Below are 21,589 nucleotides of genomic sequence, written 5' to 3' on the forward strand. Positions count from 1 at the left end.
TAGCTGGGATTACAGGCAAGCGCCACCATGCCCAGCTAATTTTTTGTATTTTTAGTAGAGACGGGGTTTCACCATGTTGACCAGGATGGTCTTGATCTCTTGACCTCGTGATCCACCCACCTCGGCCTGCCAAAGTGCTGGGATTACAGGCGTAAGCCACTGCGCCTGGCTTTTTTTTTTTTTTTTTTTTTTTTTAAAGAGACAGGGGTCTTGTTATGTTGCCAAGGCTGGTCTTGAACTCCTGGCCTCAAGTGATCCTGCTGCCTCCACCTTCAGCTCCCAAAGTTCTTGGGATGACAGACATGAGCCACCATGCCTGGCCTGGATTTTTAAATGTAAGGAGGATGTTGCTGGGACCACAGAGGAAGGGCAGAAGATGTCTTCAACTTGTCCAAGTGCTCCTAATCTGTGATTCCCTGAAAAGGGCTATTAGAATCCTAGATGCAAGAGATGGTGGTTTAAGTCATGCTAGTTTATTTATTTATTTATTTATTTATTTGAGACAGAGTTTTGCTCTGTCACCTAGGCTGGAATGCAGTGGCACAATCTCAGCTCACTGCAACCTCCACCTCCTGGGTTCAAGCAATTCTCAGCCTCCTGAGTAGTTGGGACTACAGGCACAAGCCACCACACCTGGCTAATTTTTTTTGTATTTTTAGTAGAGACAGGGTTTTACCATATTAGTAAGGCTTGTCTCGAACTCCTGACCTCAGGTGATCCACCTGCTTCGGCCTTCCAAAGTTCTCAGATTACAGGTGTGAGCCACTGTGCCCAGCCAAGTCACGACGGTTTCTAAACAGCAGAGCTCTTAGTAGAGGCCCTTTTAGTAAAAATTATGTGTTCAAAACAGAGAAAGAGAACACAAGATGAAATAGCCTAGAGAGGAAGTCTCAGACAGAAAGGAGGTATCCGAGATCATGCCATTGCACTCCAGCCTAGGTGAGAACACCGAGACTTCATCTCAAAAATAAATAAATAAATAAATAAATAAATAAATAAATAAATAAATAAATACAGAACTGAGGTTCAGAGAGGTCAAGTAAATTCTCCAAGGTCACATAACTATTATTAAGTAGAAAAGCCACAATTAAAACCCAGAACTGGGCTGGACGAGGTGCTTCACGCCTGTAATCCCAGCACTTTTAGAGGCTGAGGCAGAAGGTGGATCATTCGATGTCAGGAGTTCAAGACCAGCCTGGCCAACATGATGAAACACTGTCTCTACTAAAAATACAAAAAGTAGCTGGATGTGGTGGTGTGTGCCTGTAATCTCAGCTACTCATGAGGCTGAGGCAGAAGAATGGCTTGAGCCAGGGAGGTGGAGGTGGCAATGAGCTGAGATTGCCCCACTACACTCCAGCCTGGGTGACATTGTCTCAAAAACAAACAAACAAACAAACAAACAAACAAACAAACAAACCCAGAACTAGGCCAGGTGCAATGGCTCCTGCCTATAATCCTAGCACTTTGGGAGGCCAAGGCAGGAGGACTGCTTGAGTCCAGATGTTTGAGACCAGCCTGGGCAACATAGCGAGACCCTGTCTCTAAAAAAAAAATTAAGAATGATTTGTCTTCTTCTTTTGCCCAGGCTGGAGTGCAGTGGCATGACCTCGGCTCACTGCAACCTCTGCCTCTAGGTTCAAGCAATTCTCCTGCCTCAGCTTCCTGAATAGCTAGGACTACAGGTGTATACCACCATGCTTGGTTAATTTTTTGTATTTTAGTAGAGATGGGGTTTCACCATGTTGCCCAGTCTGGTCTCCAACTCCTGAGTTCAGGCATTACACCTACCTTGGCCTGCCAAAGTGCTGAGATCATAGGTGGGAGCCACTATGCCCAGCCAAAAAATAAAAAATTAACTGGGCATGGTGCCATGCACCTGTAGTCCAGGTTACTTGGGAGTTTCAGGTGGGAGGTTTACTTGAACCCAGGTGGTCAAGGCCTCAGTGAATCATGATCATGCCACTCTACTTTAGCCTGGGTGACAGGGTGAGGCCCTGTCTCAAAAAACAAGTAATAATTAAAAAAACAAAAAAATCCCAGAACTGTTTGGTTCATTGATACTTTTCTTTTGAGACAGTCTTGCTCTGCCACCCAGGCTAGAGTGCAGTGGCAAGATCACAGCTCACTGCAGCCTCAAACTCATGGGCTCAACCTATTTTCCCTCCTTGTCCTCTCAAAGTACTAGGATTACAGGTGTGAGCCACGATGCCTGGCCTAGTTCACTGATAATTTAAATGAAAGAAACCTGTTTAATTAAATGTATACTGTTCATATCCTGAAGTCGGAAGTTCTAGTAGCACATTAGAAACAAGCTTGTGACGGACAGGGCAAGCAATGCCAACTGCTACTGGAAAGTAATATCATGCTTGGGAACATGATTCCTCTTAGGAGCTGTAACCTCCCTCCCCTCTACTGACCCCTTAAGCCTTCAAGAAATGCTTGCCGAACTAAACTGAGAGTGGCTCGGGAGGGCCCCTATTTCACTGCAAATAAAAAACAAAACAGGATTATAAAACTTTCTTTTTTTTTTTTTTTTTTGAGACGGAGTTTTGCTCTTGTTACCCAGGCTGGAGTGCAATGGCGCGATCTCGGCTCACCGCAACCTCCGCCTCCTGGGTTCAGGCAATTCTCCTGCCTCAGCCTCCTGAGTAGCTGGGATTACAGGCACACGCCACCATGCCCAGCTAATTTTTTGTATTTTTAGTAGAGACAGGGTTTCACCATGTTGACCAGGATGGTCTCGATCTCTTGACCTCGTGATCCACCCGCCTCGGCCTCCCAAAATGCTAGGATTACAGGCTTGAGCCACCACACCAGGCCATAGGATTATAAAACTTTCATCTTCATCTTGCCAGGCAGCTTTAAAACTCCTTTGCTTCCTGATATCCTTATCCTGAAACTGGCTTTGGGCTTTGGTTTAACATTAGCTCATTCTAAAAACCACTAGCACTTAACTTACCTAACAGTCCATCTCTTAGATTGGATTAGGTGTGGAAGCTGCTAACCAGCCCTAAGGGAAGGTTATGAAAAGGAAAAGCTCTCCAACCTTGGCTCTAGGTGGGACAGAAGCCAGATCACCCAGATGCAGAAAGCATGCCTCACCACTGGGGCTCCACATCTATGAAAACCTAAGTGGCGAGAAGAGTACCCCGAGGAAATGAAATTAAGCAAGGATATTTTTAGGGAATACATTTGGAAGTTAGTATTTATTCTGCTGTGTTTCTTGCTGATTAGGATGCCATTTTTTCATCCTAATGAATTCCTATATATTTAGTCTTGAAAATGAATAATGGTATCAAACATTAGGGGAAGCTTTTTTGGCTTGAATAAATGAATTTCTAGTTACCTTTAACTTCTGTTTCCTTTTTTTTTTTTTTTGACCCCTATATGAACACATGGTTTAACTTCTAAATGTTTAACTATCTAGATCTTATGGCACTGAGGAAGCTGCTAGGAGCTTATTAATTCTCTGGACCTCGGCACCAGCTCCAGCATGAATCCCAGATCTCCTGGTCAAAGTTACTTTGAGCAGAGGGTTCATTATTAATTTGTTTTCTAGGTAAAACTTTTTCAAGCAAGAACTAATCATTTTTCTTACTTGCCCATCTCTAATTCTAAGAATTACCTTTTAATATAGAAAGGGAGCCTGAAGAAATCAGAATACATCCATAGACATTTCACCTGCTTTATATTTATTTTAATTATTTATTTATTTTTGAGACAGAGTATCGCTCTGTCACCCAGGCTGGAGTATAGTTGTACGATCTCAGCTCACTGCAACCTCCGCCTCCTGGGTTCAAGTGATTCTCCTGCCTCTGCCTTGCCAGTAGGTGGGATTCCAGCGTCGAATCACAATGCCCAGCTGATTTTTTGTATTTTTGGTAGAGATGGGATTTTGCCGTGTTGCCCAGGCTGGTCTTGGACTCTTGATCTCTGGTGATCCACTTACCTTGGATCCTTGCTAGGATTACAGGCATGAGTCACTGTGCCTGGCCTAATTTTTAAAAATTTTTATGGTCCTTTTTCTTCTGCTCTTTTTAGATTAACCTTCCTGATCATCAGTATGGAAAACTCCACTGGGAAAAGTTTTTTTTTTTTTTTTTTTTTTTTTTTTTTTTTTTAAGACAGAGTCTCACTCTGTCACCCAGGCTAGAGTGCAGTGGCATGATCTTGGCTCACTGCCTCCCGGATTCAGGTGGTTCTCCTGTCTCAGCCTCCCAAGTAGCTGGGATTACAGGTGTGCACCTTCAAGCCTGGCTAAGTTTTGTATTTTTAGTAGAGATGGGGTTTTATCATGTTGGCCAGACTGGTCTCAAACTCCTGGCCTCAAGAGATCCACTTACCAAAGTGCTGGGATTACAGGTGTGACCCACCACACACGGCCTCTATTGGGAAGAAATAGAAAACTACATATGAGACAAAGAATTAAGTCGTTGTTAGGCTTTTGTGGGAAAGCTGCATTAGACTCCAGCATGGGAAAGGTCACACTTAGACAGTACTCTTGATGACAGACATGTCAAAGGAAGAGGGAAAATGGCCCAGTCTCCAAGATTAATATGACCATTCTTTGCTTCCAGCAAAAACTATTCTAAGTAATGTTATGGATACAATGATTAAAATTTTCAACTTAAAAATGGTCTGAATGAATATCTGTCAGGTTAGAAACAGGGAGAACTAGTTTCAGTATGCATTTATTTCTCCAATTCTTGATTCTCTTTCCCTTTGAATATAAAACAAATTAACGCACAGACTTCTCACCTCAAACCCATACCATCACCTTCCATGCCCACATTAAATTCTGCCTTTTCTCACTTATAATATAAACCTGCTTACCACTTAAAGAGTTTTGTCAGAATTTGTTGTTGTTTCTACGTGATCTTACTTTATATCTATTATTTCTTTTAAAAGTGATCTTGGGCCGGGCGCGGTATCTCATGCCTGTAATCCCAGCACTTTGGGAGGCTGAGGCGGGTGGATCATGAGGTCAAGAGATCGAGACCATCCTGGTCAACATGGTGAAACCCCGTCTCTACTAAAAATACAAAAAAATGAGCTGGGCATGGTGACGCGTGCCTGTAATCCCAGCTACTCAGGAGGCTGAGGCAGGAGAATTGCCTGAACCCAGGAGGCGGAGGTTGCGGTGAGCCGAGATCGCGCCATTGCACTCCAGCCTGGGTGACAAGAGCGAAACTCCGTCTCAAAAAAAAAAAAAAAAAAAAAAAGTGATCTTATTTGCTTTTTAAAAATTATATTCATTAAAACCAAAAAACAAGCAGGGTCAGCCTAGTATTAGACCAAATTGCAGGCAGGCAACTGAAGCTCAGAGCAAGTAACCAATTTCCCCAGGATCACAGAGCTAGTAAGTAGCTGACCTAGCAGTTAAATTTAGATTATCTGACTCTTTTTTTTTTTTCCTGACATGGAGTCTCATTCCATTGTCCGGCTGGAGTGCAGTGGTGTGATCTCGGCTCACTGAAACCTCCGCCTTCTGGGTTCAAGCGATTCTACTGCCTCAGCCTCCCAAGTAGCTGGGATTACAGGTGCACGCCACCACACCCAACTAATTTGTCTATTTTTAGTAGAGATGGGGTTTCACCATGTTGGCCAGGATCATCTGATCTCTTGACCTTGTGATCCACCATGCCCGGCCTAGACTGTCTGATTCTAAAGTTCACTTGCTGGCTGGGCAAGGTGGCTCATACCTGAACAGTAATCCCAGTGCTTTGGGAGGCCGAGGCAGGAAGATCACTTGAGGCCAGGAGTTCAAGACCAGCCTGGGTAACATAGTGAGACCGTTTCTCTACTAAAAATTATTTACAAATGAACGAGTATGATGAAATGTGCCTGTAGTCCCAGCTACTTGGGAGGTTACGGTGGGAGGATTGTTTGAGCCCAGGAGTTTGAGGCTGCCCTCAGCCTGGGTGACAGAGGGAGAACTTGGTCTCCAAAAAAAAAAAAATTATAAAGTTCATTTTTGGTTATCATGCTAGTCTGACAATTCTTTCCTACTATGAACTACGAAGGACACAGGTGAGAATCATGCCCATTCCAGTGAAAACCTGGATGTCCTGATATTTCTTTCTTTCTTTTTTTTTTTCTTTTTTTTTTTTTAAGACAGGGTCTCACTCTGTCGTCCAGGCTTGGGTGTGGTGGCGCGATCTGAACTCACTGCAACCTCTCCCTCTGGGCTCAGGCCATCCTCCCACCTGAGCCTCCTGAATAACTGGAACTACAGGTGCGTGCCACCACACCTGGTCCTGATATTTTCTGCCAAGTTTCTCACTGGTAAGTCCGATAGGGATTCCTTGATTAAGTCATGAAGTTCCCTTTATAGGTCTGCTTTTAGAGTATTCACAGTGATCCACCTCCAGGAAAAGAGACCTCTAAATGGATGTTCTTTGGCTTTAGCTCCCATATCTTGAAAGACTAGAAGTTACCTGGATTGATATGATATCCAATGTAGTCCTAGGAGTGGGAGTTCTCATATCGGCTAGGTTATTCCTGATTATTCTGGAACCTCTCAGTATCTGGGACCCTACAATACATCCTGAACATTCTGAGCACCAACCTTCTAGGGCAGCCAGAAAGAGGTACCCTAGAACTGTCTGGGAGATCTTCCTAATCCTGCCCATCTATGAGCCTACATCAGGTACATGCTTACCAAACAATGACCCTGACCACCCTATCATTTGGGGCATCTTTCTCCAACTTACCCAGGCCATTCAGGTTGACTATGTACTTAATCCCACCTAGAGAGAATGACCAGGGAGCTCATAAATTCCACCCTGTCCAAAAATGACCCCCATTGCCACATCATTACCACAACGCAGCCCAGTGAGACAGCCCTGTCCAGCCTAGTGCTGAGTAGTCAACCTCTACAAAGTGTATACTTTCAAACTCCTAAGGCACACGGATTCTTCTCTTCTGCCCCAAGGATGTTTGAAACACACTTTTTAATGTTAGTACTCTGGGCTGGGCACGATGGCTCATGCCTGTAATCCCAGCAATTTGGGAGGCTGAGGTGGGTGGATCACTTGAGGTCAGGAGTTCACAATCAGCCTGGCCAACATGATGGAATCCCATCTCTACTAAAAATAAAAAATTAGGCCCAGTGCAGTGGTTCGCTCTTGTAATCCCAGCACTTTGGGAGGCTAAGGTAGGCAGATCCCAAGGTCAGGCGATTGAGACCAGCCTGGCCAACATGGTGAAACACTGTCTCTACTAAAAATACAAAAGTTAGCTAGGCGTGGTGGCACATGCCTGTAATCTTAGCTACTCAGGAGGCTAAGATAGGAGAATCGCTTGAACCTGGGAGTCAGGTTGCAGTGAGCTGAGATCGTGCCATTACACTCCAGCCTGGCAACACAGTGAGACTTTATCTCAAAAAATAAAGTAAAATAAATAAATAAATAATTAGCCAGGTGTGGTGGTGCATGCCTGTAGTCCCAGCTACTTGTGAGACTGAGGTGGGAGAATCGCCTGGAGCTGGGAGGCAGAGGTTGCAATGAGCTGAGATTACGCCACTGCACTCCAGCCTGGGTAACAGAGCGAGACTCTGTCTCAAAAAATTAAAAAAAAAATGTTAGTAGTCTGCCCAACTAACCCTGAGACCAGATTTTGATATCGCCTGTTAACGAGAAGGTCAGCTTTTAGAAAGCAAATTTCCTAAGGGTAAGTTTTAAGTCCCCTGTTTCAATATAAACAGTCTATCTAATCCTGATTCACCTTCTAAACCAAAGTCCTTTTAAACTCATTATTTTCCATGGAGGGAACACTATTTTAGGACTCTCACTGAGCCATGACGTAGCCATGATGATCGTTCTTAGCCACGTGAAATTTATGAATTTCTTCAGAAGGGGTGGGATTTACATTACTGACAGTGCTGAATGAGTGCTGGCAATGACCCTCCCAAAGCCATCCTTATGAGGACCCCCAACTGGGAAGACAGCTCCTTCCATTTACTCAAAATCACTTATATCTCTGTAGTCACAATGGAAAGCAGCCCATAGGATCATTATGGAAGTTCCATTTAAATCTCAAAGGGCCAGTGTTAGTAATTACTTAATGTCAGCCTTATATTGCTCATCTTGATACTTAAAATAGGTATTTATTAATTTAATTTTTAAAAAACTTAAAAAATTTTTTTGAATAAGTAATCTCTACACATAGTTAGCTGGGTGCCCACCTAAAAGGAAACCATTATTATGAGTTTCAGGGTATCTAACAGTATATTTGACAGCTTAAAAATGAGTATCTTCCTCAGTTAACTTAGTCTGATTGTTAGTACCACTGTCATTGAGTTAGAACAAGTGTAATTGAAATCCTGAGAGCAATGAATGCTGAATAAATGGATGTAAAACTAACTACAACATAAGGGTAGGAGAATCAGAAGTTAAAACAAGGCATAATCAAATCAAACCCTCCCCTTCATACAAAATATGATTACTGTAATTCTATGCCCAATGTTTAAGCTATATGGATTTGTAGCAGTGGGTGTGGGTCCATGCTGCCTTGTGAGAGGAATGCTTCCATCTTCTGCAGACCAGCTAATGTCAGCCTTACTTGTCCCACACCTGGTCAGTTCAGACTGGTCAGGTATCCCTTGATTTCTGTTTTTTTTCCCTTTTTTTTTTTTAAAGACAGGGTTTCAGCATGTTGGTCAGGCTGGTCTTGAACTCCTGACCTCAGGTGACCCACCTGCCTTGGCCTCCAAAGTGCTTGGACTGCAGGCATGAGCCACACGTCTGGCCCTCTTGATTTCTAAGAATTTATGGATATCCAGAAAAATCCTTGCAAAGTTGTTGAGCCTTCATAACAGCAATAAATGGGTCCACACACATCAGAAATAATTTAACTCAAATGACTCATTAAAAAAAAAGTGACTTCCAGTGTGTATTCTAGATGCTAAAAAAAAAAAAAGTGACTAATTACAGGTTTTCAAAAGATGCTTTGACCAATTAACAATGTTGAATTTGAGACAGCCAATAAACTGCTTTCCCCAGGAGAGGTGAGAGAAACAGCAATCTGTAAGCAAATTATTTAATTTTACAGTCTTTTATGATCTCTCTCATATACATACATATCTTCACAACCATCACACTCTGCTAATCTTCTGTATTTTTTTTCCTTTCCACTAGATTTGTAAGCCCTTGGAAACTGGAGATGATGCTTCTTAATAACATTCATATCACAAGTCACAGCCTAATTGGCACATGTCTATTCAATGAATGAATGAATGAATGATGACATTGATGCATTAATCACAATATCTTGGACAGACTCCTTTATCTACTTCATAAATCTCTTATTTCAGTATGAATCATTTATTCAAAAAGAGTCTCATAATAGGAGAATACAGTTAAAAGGTATGTTATCAAAGGTTTTTTTCAAAATAATCACTTAACACAGGCCTTGCACAAATGATAGTTATTAGAAAGGAAAATGTAAACATAACACATGAAAAAGGCAAAGATGACATGAAAAATGTTGAACCTCATACCTGATAGAGAAATGGTAATTGGCTGCCATGTTAGCTCATGTCTATAATCCCAGCACTTTGGGAGGCTGAGGCGGGTGGATCATGAGGTCAGGAGTTCAAGACCAGCCTGGTCAACATGGTGAAACCCGGTCTCTACTAAAAATACAAAAAATTAAGTGCCTGTAATCCCAGCTACTTGGGAGGCTGAGGCATGAGAATTGCTTGAACCCGGGAGGTGGAGGTGAGGTGGAGGTGGAGGTGAACCGAGATTGCACCACTGCACTCCAGCCTGGGCAACAAGAGGGAAACTCTGTCTCAAAAAAAAAAAAAGGAGAGAAATGCAAATTATACCTCATAAGATACTGCTGTTCACCTATCAGACTGACAGATGGCAACACATTTTCTAACAAACTGTGTTGGTCAGGGTGTGAAGAAACCTGTAGCACTGTTTGAAGTGAAAACTGGGAAAATCTCTATTGGACCATTTGGCAATCAAAATAAAAAGATACATCCTTTTGATGCAGGAATTCACTTCTCAGGATTTATCTGTCAAAGGTACTTGTACATATATGGAATGAAGTATGTACCAGTATGTATTTGTATGTATACGGTTATTCACTGTAGCATCGTTTTTAATAGTGAAAGACTGGGTCAGGTGCAGTGGTTCACACCTGTAATCCCAGGACTTTGGGAGCCTGAGGCAGGTGGGTCACCTGAGATCAAGAGTTTGAAGACCAGCTTGGCTAACACGGTGAAACCCCATCTTTATTAAAAATATAAAAATTAGCCGGGCGCGGTGGCTCAAGCCTGTAATCCCAGCACTTTGGGAGGCCGAGGCGGGTGGATCACGAGGTCGAGAGATCGAGACCAACCTGGTCAACATGGTGAAACCCTGTCTCTACTAAAAATACAAAAAATTAGCTGGGCATGGTGGTGCGTGCCTGTAATCCCAGCTACTCAGGAGGCTGAGGCAGGAGAATTGCCTGAACCCAGGAGGCGGAGGTTGCAGTGAGCCGAGATCGCGCCATTGCACTCCAGCCTGGGTGACAAGAGCGAAACTCCGTCTCAAAAAAAAAAAAAAAAAAAAATATATATATATATATATATATATATATATATAAAAAAATTAGCTGGGTGTGGTGGCAGGTGCCTGTAGTCAGACCCTACTTGGGAGGCTGAGGCAGGAGAATCGCTTGAACCTGGGAGGCAGAGGTTGCATTGAACCAAGATTGCGCCACTGCACTCCAGCCTGGGTGACAGAGCAAGACTCCGTCTAAAAAATAATTAAAAAAAAAAGCCTGGAAACAACCTAAATGCTCATTATGGTTAAATAAATTATGATACATCCACATAATGCAATATTATACAGTTATTAAAAAATACAGAAACTCGCCGGGCGCGGTGGCTCACGCCTGTAATCTCAGCACTTTGGGAGGCCGAGGCGGGTGGATCACGAGGTCAAGAGATGGAGACCATCCTGGTTAACATGGTGAAACCCCGTCTCTACTAAAAATACAAAAAATCAGTTGGGCATGGTGGCGTGTGCCTGTAATCCCAGCTACTCAAGAGGCTGAGGCAGGAGAATTGCCTGAACCCAGGAGGCGGAGGTTGCCGTGAGCCGAGATCGCGCCATTGCACTCCAGCCTGGGTAACAAGAGTGAAACTCCGTCTCAAAAAAACAAACAAACAAACAAACAAACAAACAAATACAGAAACTCTTTACATATCATGAAGAAAGCATCTTAGAAATATACTGTTAAGTGAAACAAACAAGGGATAGAACGTGTGCAGCACGCTACCGTTTGTGTAAAAGGGAAGGGAGAGCAAGTAACACAGGCAGGGGAACTAGGAAGCTAGGGTATAGAAATGAGATAATTTTGTATTATAGACCCTTTTGGATTTTCAACCAAGTAAATATGCTCCCTTTTCAAAGAAAAACAAATCCAAAGATTGAATTCTCAACTTCTCGCTAAGAAATAAGGTCTAGTATCTTAAAAAAGATATTTTCAATGAGGGTAAAATTATGATTATGAAAATAAATTATTACATATATGTAAATAATGGTAACCGCATCTTAGTCCTTTCAGAAAACTTGTGGGGTAGGAATCATTATTATTATTATTATTTGAGACAGAGTCTTGCTCTATCGCCAAGCTGGAGTGCAGTGGCACGATCTTGGCTCACTGCAACCTCTGCCTCCCAGGTTCAAGTGATTCTCCTGTCTCAGCCTCCCAAGTAGCTGGGACTACAGGTGCCCGCCACCACACTAATTTTTTTTTTTTTTTTTTTTTGAGACGGAGTTTCGCTCTTGTTACCCAGGCTGGAGTGCAATGGCGCGATCTCGGCTCACCGCAACCTCCGCCTCCTGGGTTCAGGCAATTCTCCTGCCTCAGCCTCCCGAGTAGCTGGGATTACAGGCACGTGCCACCATGCCCAGCTAATTTTTTGTATTTATAGTAGAGACGGGGTTTCACCATGTTGACCAGGATGGTCTCGATCTCTCGACCTCGTGATCCACCCGCCTCGGCCTCCCAAAGTGCTGGGATTACAAGGTTGAGCCACCGCGCCCGGCCACCACACTAATTTCTATATTTTTAGTAGAGACGGGGTTTTGCCATGTTAGCCAGGATGGTGTCGATCTCTTGACCTCATGATCTGCCTGCCTCTGCGTCCCAAAGTGCTGGGATACAGTCGTGAGCCACTGCGCCTGGCTCAGAATTATTATTATTGCGATCTGACAGATGAAGAAACGAAGGCATAGAAAGGTTAAATAATTTGTCTACTGCCACACAGCTGATAAATTATGAAATATAAATTCCCAGACACTACAAAATTTGGCATCTTTTTTTAAAAAAAAGCATTATTATTAATTTCTTTTTTTCTTTTTTGCGATGGAATCTCGCTCTGTCACCCAGGCTGGAGTGCAATGGTAAGGTCTTTCAGCTCACTGCAACTTCCATCTCCCAGGTTCAAGCGATTCTTTTGCCTCAGCCTCCCGAGTAGCTGGGATTACAGGCGTCTAATTTTTTGTATTTTTAGTAGAGACGTGGTCTCACCATGTTGGTCAGGCTGGTCTCTAACTCCTGACCTGGTGATCCGCCAGCCTCAGCCTCCCAAAGTGCTGGGATTACAGGCATGAGCCACCGCACCCGACCTATTAATTTCTTTTTTAATTGTCCTGTGAGTGTATGTAGCAAAAAATCTGGCATCTGAAAGCAAGAACAGCACAGACCTTTAAACACAAGTGAAGAAAGTTTGGGAGATGTCACTTTCAGTTTTAAAAAATTAAATTTTAAACATATGTTGGATTATGTTGGTTCTCCTGAACCAACTTTGTTCACCTGCATACATTTTCATCTTACAAAATTAAAAGAAGCTATAATAGGATTGTTCTATTTGGTTCTTTTAGTATCAGGAAAAAAGCTCAAAGTCCAAATATGAAGTCGAGGTAATAACTGTGCTTCCTTTTTTTTTTTTTTTTAAAGCAGAGTCTTCCTCTGTCACTGGAGTGCAGTGACACGATCTTGGCTCACTGCAACCTTCACCTCCTGGATTCAAGTGATTCTTGTGCCTCAGCCTCTCCAGTAGCTGGGATTACAGGCGTGTGCCACCATGCCCTGGTAATTTTTGCATTTTTACTAGAGACGGGGTTTTACCATGTTGTCTAGGCTGGTCTTGATCTCCTGGCCTCAAGTGCTCTGCCTTCCTCAGCCTCCCAAAGTGCTGGGATTACAGGCGTGAGCCACCATGCCTGGCCAATAGCTACATTTCACAGATGTATGATACTACTATGCAGATAAATAGATATAAGATAAAAGTATTTAATAAATCTAAAGCATAATGTGAAATAAACTTTATTCTTACCATTTTCCTTTTCGATGACAATGATGGCTCATGTATCTGAAATAAAAAGAGTTTGAATAATTTTTCAAAGGCATGTGAAACTACTTTGAAAATATTTTCGCCTATTTGCATTTATAGCCCAATCTCAATTTTAGGAGGTTGATCCTCTACTTGTGGGTGTTTCTCATCCTATTTTTTTTTTTTTTTTTTAGACAGAGTCTTGCTCTGTTGCCTAGGCTGAAGTGCAGTGGCGCTATCTCGGCTCACTGCAACCTCTGTCTCCCGGGTTCAAGCCATCCTCTGCCTCAGGCTTCCAATTATCTGGGATTACAGGTGCCCGCCACTACACCCGGCATATATATATATACACATTTTTTTTTTTTTTTTTTGTATTTTTAGTAGAGACGCAGTTTCACCATGTTGGCCAGGCTAGTCTTGAACTCCTGACCTTGTGACCCACCCGCCTCAGCCTCCCAAAGTGCTGGGATTACAGGTGTGAGCCACTGCGCCCAGCCTCTTATTGTCTTTTTGCTTAGGTTTTGAAGGGTCAGTGGAGAACTGAGAAGAGGGATAACTGTAATTCCCGGTCAATCAGGGGCATAGCGAGGAGTTGGGAATATGGGGATGGTGGAAAATGTTACATAAACCACTTTGAACTACTCCCAAATTTTATTTATTTCTGCCTCTCATTATCTTGCATGATTAAAGAGTTAGGACAATTACTTTGTAAAATTAATAGAAAAAGGCCATAGGCTATATTACATTTTCTAACCTTTAGGAAGTTATAGCCACACACAGACAGGCACAACTTTCAACATCAGAGGTGACTGAAGTCTAATCAGGCATATAACAAGTCTCATAGAAACAAGTTTTTGTTGAGAAAGTAAGAAGAAATAAAAGTATTATGCCGATCATTCTATTCATGTAGAATTTTCAAATATTAAGATTAAAAAACATGCAATTAGAATAAAATGAGGAAGTATGTGAGTTTCACTATCTGGATTTCATATTGATTAGAATTAAAATTCTTTAAACTTTGTACACAGAGATGTACGTTTAAGAAATAAATTGTAACTTTAAGAAACACAAATTTGCTGGGCGCAGTGGCTCACGCCTGTAATCCTAGCACTTTGGGAGGCTGAGGTGGGTGGATCACCTGAGGTCAGGAGTTCAAAACCAGCCTGGCTAACATGGTAAAACCCCATCTTAAAAAAAAAAAAAAGAAACGCAAATTTAATACATGTGAAGGTTTGTTACATAAAAAAAACAAAAATGTAAGAAACATGTTAAACTGCCAAGACAAATTTTTAGAAACAACTTGAATCTATGTAGAGTCCTAGCAAGACAATACGTTTTGTGACAATCAAGCTAGGCACAGGGGCTTACGCCTGTAATCCCAGCACTTTGGGAGGCTGAGGGGAGAGGACTGCTTGAGGCCAGGAGTTTGAGACCAGCCTGAAGCAAGACCCTGTCTCTACAAAAAAAATTATATATATATACACACACACATATATATATATTTTTTATATATATATTATATATATATCACATTGACACATGTCAAAGTTCTCTGTGTAACATGTAGGTTTCACCATGTTGACCAGGTTGGTCTCGATCTCTTGACCTCGTGATCCACCCACCTCGGCCTCCCAAAGTGCTGGGATTACAGGCTTGAGCCATGGCGCCCGGCTATAAAACTATTTTTTCCCACTGAGCATGGAACTCATACTCATAATCCCAGCACTTTGGGAGGCTGAGGCAGGAGGACTGTTTGAGCCCAGAAGTTTGAGACCAGCCTGGGCAACATAGTGATACCCTGTCTCTACAAAAATATAAATAATTAGCCAGGTGTGGTGGTATGTCCCTGTAGTTCCAGTTACCTGGGAGGCTGAGGCGGGAAGATTGCTTGAGCCTAGGAGGTTAAAGCTGCAGTGAGCCATGATTGCATCACTGTACTCCAGGCTGGGTGACAGAGTGAGACCCTGCCTCAAAACAAACAATCAATAACAATAACAAAAAACCAATTTGCTTCCCATTCCAGTAGGTGTAGAAAGAAAATTTAAGGCCGGGTGCAGTGGCTCATACCCATAATCCCAGCACTTTGGGAGGCCAGGTGGATTCTAGACCAGAACTCCTGAGGTCAGGAGTTCTAGACCAGCCTAGCCAGCACAGCAATGCCCCATCTCTACTAAATATACAAAAATTAGCCAGGCATGGTGGTGCGCGCCTGTAATCTCAGCTACTGGGGGGCTGAGGCAGGAGGATCATTTGAACCTGGGAGACAGAGGGTGCAGAGAGCGGAGATCATGCCACTGCACTAAGCCTGGGCAACACAGTGAGACTCTGTCTCAAAAAAAAAAAAAAAAAAAAAAAAAGCCGGGTGCGGTGGCTCAAGCCTGTAATCTCAGCACTTTGGGAGGCCGAGGCGGGTGGATCATGAGGTCGAGAGATCGAGATCATCCTGGTCCAACATGGTGAAACCCCGTCTCTACTAAAAATACAAAAAATTAGCTGAGCATGGTGGCGCCTGCCTGTAATCCCAGCTATTCAGGAGGCTGAGGCAGGAGAATTGCCTGAACCCAGGAGGCGGAGGTTGCGGTGAGCCGAGATCACGCAATTGCACTCCAGCCTGGGTAACAAGAGCGAAACTCTGTCTCCAAAAAAAAAAAAAAAAAAAAAAAAAGGAAATTAAAAAAAAAAAAAAGACAGGCTGGGCATGGTGTCTCACACTTGCAATCCCAGCACTTTGGGATGCCAATGCTGGTGGATTGCTTGAATCCAGGAGTTTGAGACCAGCCTGGACAACATGGTGAAAATTCATCTCTAAAAAAAAAAAGTAAATTAAAAAACCAAAGGGCTATTGGTTGTTATGCATCAGATTAATGCAAAAGATTAAAAACAAAATTCATATGTCAGTGTGTGCTAAGGACAAGACTTAATTTTTATTTATAGTTTTGCCCAATACATAACATGTGCAATTGTATAGTATCTGAGATGTCTTAGGAAAAATGGAAAAGGAAAAATTCATAATATAGTTATTTTAAAATTACAAAAGAATTTAAGGTAAATACTGAAATTTTCCGTGACACAGGATATTCGACTACACACATCTTCTTGGAAGAAAGCAAAATATCAACTTACTTCAGAGAATAATGAAGCCAGTGGAACATACACATCTGGTGTCTACTTGTAATGTTATATAACAGCCAAACAGCAGAGTGGGTTATCCCAGTCAAAGCATGTCAGATAGAGAGCCAGGTTTTTTGAATCTCAGATCAAAGAAAGAAAAGAAAAGGAAAGAAAGAGAAAGAGAGAAAGAAAGAAAAAAAGAAAAAGAAGAAAGAAAGAAAGAAAGAAAAGATTTCTACAAAAGCTTTCTGTTTTCAGTACTATACATTTTTAACAAGGGAGCAAATAACAGAAGAATCAAACATACACAAACAAATGAGGGATTATGAAATCACTCACCTCCTGTTGTTCCATGTATTCTCTATGTCTCCGAGCTGCCTCATGCCTCCATAACTTTAGGCAAACCAAAGCACTAATGAGATAAACTATCATGGTGACAAACAGGAAGATCATTGCAGCTATCTGTCCTCCTTCTACCCGGCAGAACACTGCGTTCACTGGCGTATTAAATAACGGATAGTAGCAGAGGCCACCACGGTTGGTATCGTTCACATAGACTATGGCTGCGGCCATATACAAAATAAACAAGGCAACGTTAATTCCAAATTCAGTTAGGGGCCACCAGTTAGAGTCCAGGAGAATGGTCCGGTAATACATGGACATGCCAAGAACGAGAATAATAATGGTGGTGATCCAAGCTAATCCAGCAACCACGAGTACAAAAGGGGTCTTAGGGCCGCTGTAGTAATAGCCCCCATACAAACTGCCCAGTCCACCAACGCCTCCCATGCCGTAGGGCTGTGAATATCCAAACAAGTTGTACCACTCACTGTCCTTGTGAATGTAAGCTGTGACACAAGCAAAGACGCCGGCCCCCAAAAGCAGCTCCACCACACCCAGTATTCTCAGCAGGCCTGCCCACGACTTCATGTAGGAATATCTCAGATTATACTCCTCCACTTTCTCGCTGTATGTTAGAACTGTTTGTGTGTGTCGGTCTAGCGATCCATAGGGATCCTGGGGAAACACTGCGTCAGCCTCTTTCTGGGAACTAAAGGTTCCCTCTGACCCTCCGTAAGGATCTTTGCAGGAGTTGTGGGGCGAACGGTGGTTTGGTCTTGCTGGAGAGGCTGGCGGTGAACACTCCACTCCATCGGAGATGTATCTGATATCAGATACCGGCTTATCCCATTTGGGGTCCTTTTGCTTCCCTCTGAAGAAGTTCTTCCAGGAGTCAGGGACAAAGCGCCTTACTGGTTTGAGATCTGGCGCTAGAGCTGGTTCCTCTGCGTCACTTGAGTAGAAGTCTGGGCCGAATGGTGGCTGTAATGGGAGAGGGGGTGGTGGCAAGGGATCAGCGCTCACTGCTCGCTCACTATTGTGAAGGGTTCCTATGGTATCATCTTGATAGGGCAAGTTGCCTGGGACCTCATCATAGTGCCTGTCCCGATTCCTGGATCTTCCATCATTTGACGACATTTGCGATTTTCACACCTGTGGCCAAATGTAAAGTTATCACTTATGATTAGTTACTTATCCTCTCGATGCTGACTTTATTCATGTAGCAGCAAAAAGTATTTAGGAGACCAAAAGAATCATGTCTAATTATTATGACATACAAAAATGATAAATATCAGGCTGGGCGTGGTGGCTCACGCCTGTAATCCCAGCACTGTGGGAGGCAAAGACAGGCAGATCACTTCAGGTCAGGAGTTTGAGACCAGTCTCACCAACATGGTGAAACCCTATCTCTACTAAAAATACAAAAATTAGCCAGGAGTGGCGGCACACGCCTGTATTCCCAGCTACTAGCTTACTCAGGAGGCTGAGGTACAGCTCACTTAAACCTGGGAGGCAGAGGTTGCAGTGAGCCAAGATTGCACCACTGTACTCCAGCCTGGGTGACAGGGCTAGCTAGACCCTGTCTCAAAATAAATAAATAAATAAATAAATAAATAAATACCTAGAGACTTTAAACCTATAAACCTATAGATTTTGCATATTTTATAACAATTACATTACCTAGGGATATAGTCATCATTCTATGCCATTTTAAGTGTAATCAAGATTTTAAATCTTAGGCTGGGCATTGTGGCTCGTGCCTATAATCCCAGCACTTTTGAGAGGCCAAGACAGGAGGATTACTTAAGGTCAGGAGCTGAAGACTAGCCTGGCAACATAATGAGACCCTGTATCTACAAAAAATTTTTAAAAATCGGCTGTGTGTGGTGCTGTGCCCACAGTCCCAGCTACTTGGGAGGTTGAGGTGGAAGGAAGATCACCTGACCCCAGGAGTTTGAGGTTACAGTATACTATGACTGCACCGCTGCACTCCAGCCTGGGTGACACAGCAAGTCTCTGTCTCTAATAAAAGGAAAAAAAATGAAAAATGAAATATCTATAAACTTAATTTCTGTGAGCCCTATTAAACAATAAAGAACAAAACTGACAAAACTTTAACAAAACAGAGCATGAACACATTCCCAAGTAGAGTCATTTCTTCAAACATCTAAATCAAAATACTAAGAGTTTGAGTGTAGTGAAATTTGATGGGTCAGCAAATATTCTTCATTTTCACTTGGTACAGACTAGCAGAAGCAGTCTGTTAAAACATAGGGAGTGCACAGCCCTTTCCCTTACTAATCAACAAAGTCTTTTTAGAGGAGTTGCTTCTTCCAGTCTCAAATATTAACACTTGAAACTAGATGTAAAAAAAAAAAAAGAAAGAAACTAGATGTAAAAGGCTCCCCCAAGCACAATAGAGAATGGCAGCAATGACCATTAATATTACTCTTTCCAGAGCAGTTACGTACAGGTGATTTACTGTTGCCAAGGAGAGATTCAAGTATCTCCGAAGGTATTCAATCCACCTCAAAAACAAGGCACAGAAAATGCACTTTTACTAAGCCTGTTGATTCATGAAATCAATGCTCTGAACCCATGTACGCAAAGAAGTAAACCATTTGCTAATTAACTACTAGGTTTAAGGTATGCTGCATTTCTCTCTCAAACTGTTTATAAGTTATTTTGTTTGAAGACTTAAAACAATTTTAATTCACACTCTGCCAAGTCTCATTATTGAAGACTCAAATTGGGCACATGGTATTGTACTTGATACTATGAAGGTCTCAAAATTAAAATGGCTAACCCCATCTTTTTTTTTTTTTGTTTTACTTATTCATGTATTCATTTGTTTATTTTATTATTTATTTATTTATTTATTTTGAGACGGAGTTTCGTTCTTGTTACCCAGGCTGGAGTGCAATGGCGCGACCTCGGCTCACTGCAACCTCCACCTCCTGGGTTCAGGCAATTTTCCTGCCTCAGCCTCCCGAGTAGCTGGGATTACAGGCACGCGCCACCATGCCCAGCTAATTTTTTGTATTTTTAGTAGAGACAGGGTTTCACCATGTTGACCAGGATGGTCTTGATCTCTTGACCTCATGATCCACCTGCCTCGGCCTCCCAAAGTGCTGGGATTACAGGCTTGAGCCAACGCGCCCGGCCTCATTTGTTTATTTTATATTTTCAAGACAGGGTCTTGCTCTGTTTCGCAGGCTGGAGTGCAAGAGCACAATCATAGCTCACTGCAGCCTCAATCTCCCTGGCTCAAGCACTCCAGCTGCCTCCTGAGTAGCTAGACTACAGGCGCATGCCACCACATCCAGCTAAATCTTTAAAATTTTTAGTAGACATGAAGTATTGCTATGTTACGTAGTCTTGAACTCCTGGGCTCAAGTGACCCTCTTGCCTTAGCCACCCAAAGTGCTGGGATTACAAGCAGTAGCCACTGTGCCTGATGTGATTTGGAAATTCCAAAGGGTTTATTTTATTTATTTTATTTTTATTATTATTATTATTATTTTTTTGAGACGGAGTTTCCCTCTTGTTACCCAGGCTGGAGTGCAATGGCGCGATCTCGGCTCACCGCAACCTCCGCCTCCTGGGTTCAGGCAATTCTCCTGCCTCAGCCTCCTGAGTGGGTGGGATTACAGGCATGCGCCACCAAACCCAGCTAATTTTTTTTTAGTATTTTTAGTAGAGACGGGGTTTCACTATGTTGACCAGGACGGTCTCGATCTCTCGACCTCGTGATCCACCCGCCTCGGCCTCCCAAAGTGCTGGGATTACAGGCTTGAGCCACCGCACCCGGCCGGGTTTATTTTATTTTACTTTGGAAAATGCAGACCCTTCCTTTAACCTGCCTTGCATCAGGCATGCTGAAGGTACACTGGTGAACAGAGCAGACTGAAATCCTTGCCTTCATGGTGCTTTTTAATTGGGGAAGTGCCAGGGGGATTGACAGATGACAGGTACGTGAAATATACAGTATGCTAAAGAACACAGTTGAGCAATGGGGTGAAGATTGCAATGGGGACAGGATGTTACAATTTTAAACCAAGTGACCAGGAAAATCTTCATAGAGAAAGTGATATTTGAGTATAGAACTGAAGGTGAAGGAGGAAGCCAGGCCATTATCAGGGACAAGAGTGTTCCCAGCAGATGGAACAGCTAGTGCAAAAGCCCTAAGGTAGGAGTGCCTGTTACGTTCAAGAAATACGAAGGCATGGAGGCTACTGTGGCAGCAGCGAAGTGATTAAGAAGGTAAACAACAGAACTGAGGCCATCTGAATCATGTAGGGCCTTGAAAACCACTGGAAAGGACTCTGTCTTTTGCTGGGAGTAAGATGAGAAGCCACTGGATGATACTGAATAGAGGACTGACATGATTCGACTAGTTTTAACAGTATCATTATGGATGCTGTGTTGAGAATACACTCCAGGAGGCAAGAGGCAAAACAGGATGACTAGCTAGGCCATTGACATAATCCAATGGATGACCGAGATCGTGAGAAGAGGTCAAATGTGAGACAGATATTTTAAATTTTTATTATAGAAATTTTCAAACATAGTAAGAAGTAGAAAGAATAGTATTATGAACCCTTGTGTACCCACATCCAGCTTCTACACTCAATTTATGGCCAAACTTGTTTCATTTATACTCCCCATACTATTTCCTCCGCAGTAAACCCCAGACATCTGATCGTTTTATCTCTATAATTCAGTCTCCACCCCTCCAACTTAGCCTTGGGGAGCAGCAGACTGAATGCAGCGTATTTCGGATGCATTAAAAAT

The 21,589-nt window shown here is 42.7% G+C and overlaps 1 protein-coding gene across 5 annotated transcripts in view; it reads right to left on the reverse strand.

Moving 5' to 3' along the window:
• Positions 1–21,589, reverse strand: part of MARVELD2 (MARVEL domain containing 2) — a 36,152-nt gene that overhangs the window by 13,200 nt on the left and 1,363 nt on the right. For 3 of the 5 annotated variants that reach the window (XM_074385072.1, XM_074385087.1, XM_074385079.1), the window contains 3 exons: positions 16,793–17,947; positions 13,346–13,381; positions 4,347–4,388 (listed from right to left, as the gene is read on the reverse strand). In XM_074385072.1, coding sequence (XP_074241173.1) covers positions 4,347–4,388; positions 13,346–13,381; positions 16,793–17,932 — 1,218 coding nt within the window. In that variant the 5' untranslated portion in view covers positions 17,933–17,947. The remainder of the gene's footprint in view (positions 1–4,346; positions 4,389–13,345; positions 13,382–16,792; positions 17,948–21,589) is intronic. The other 2 variants (XM_010336539.3, XM_074385095.1) reach the window with 2 other exon arrangements.

Source organism: Saimiri boliviensis, chromosome 1 (genome assembly GCF_048565385.1).
Source record: "Saimiri boliviensis isolate mSaiBol1 chromosome 1, mSaiBol1.pri, whole genome shotgun sequence".
NCBI classification, from domain to species: Eukaryota; Metazoa; Chordata; class Mammalia; order Primates; family Cebidae; genus Saimiri; species Saimiri boliviensis.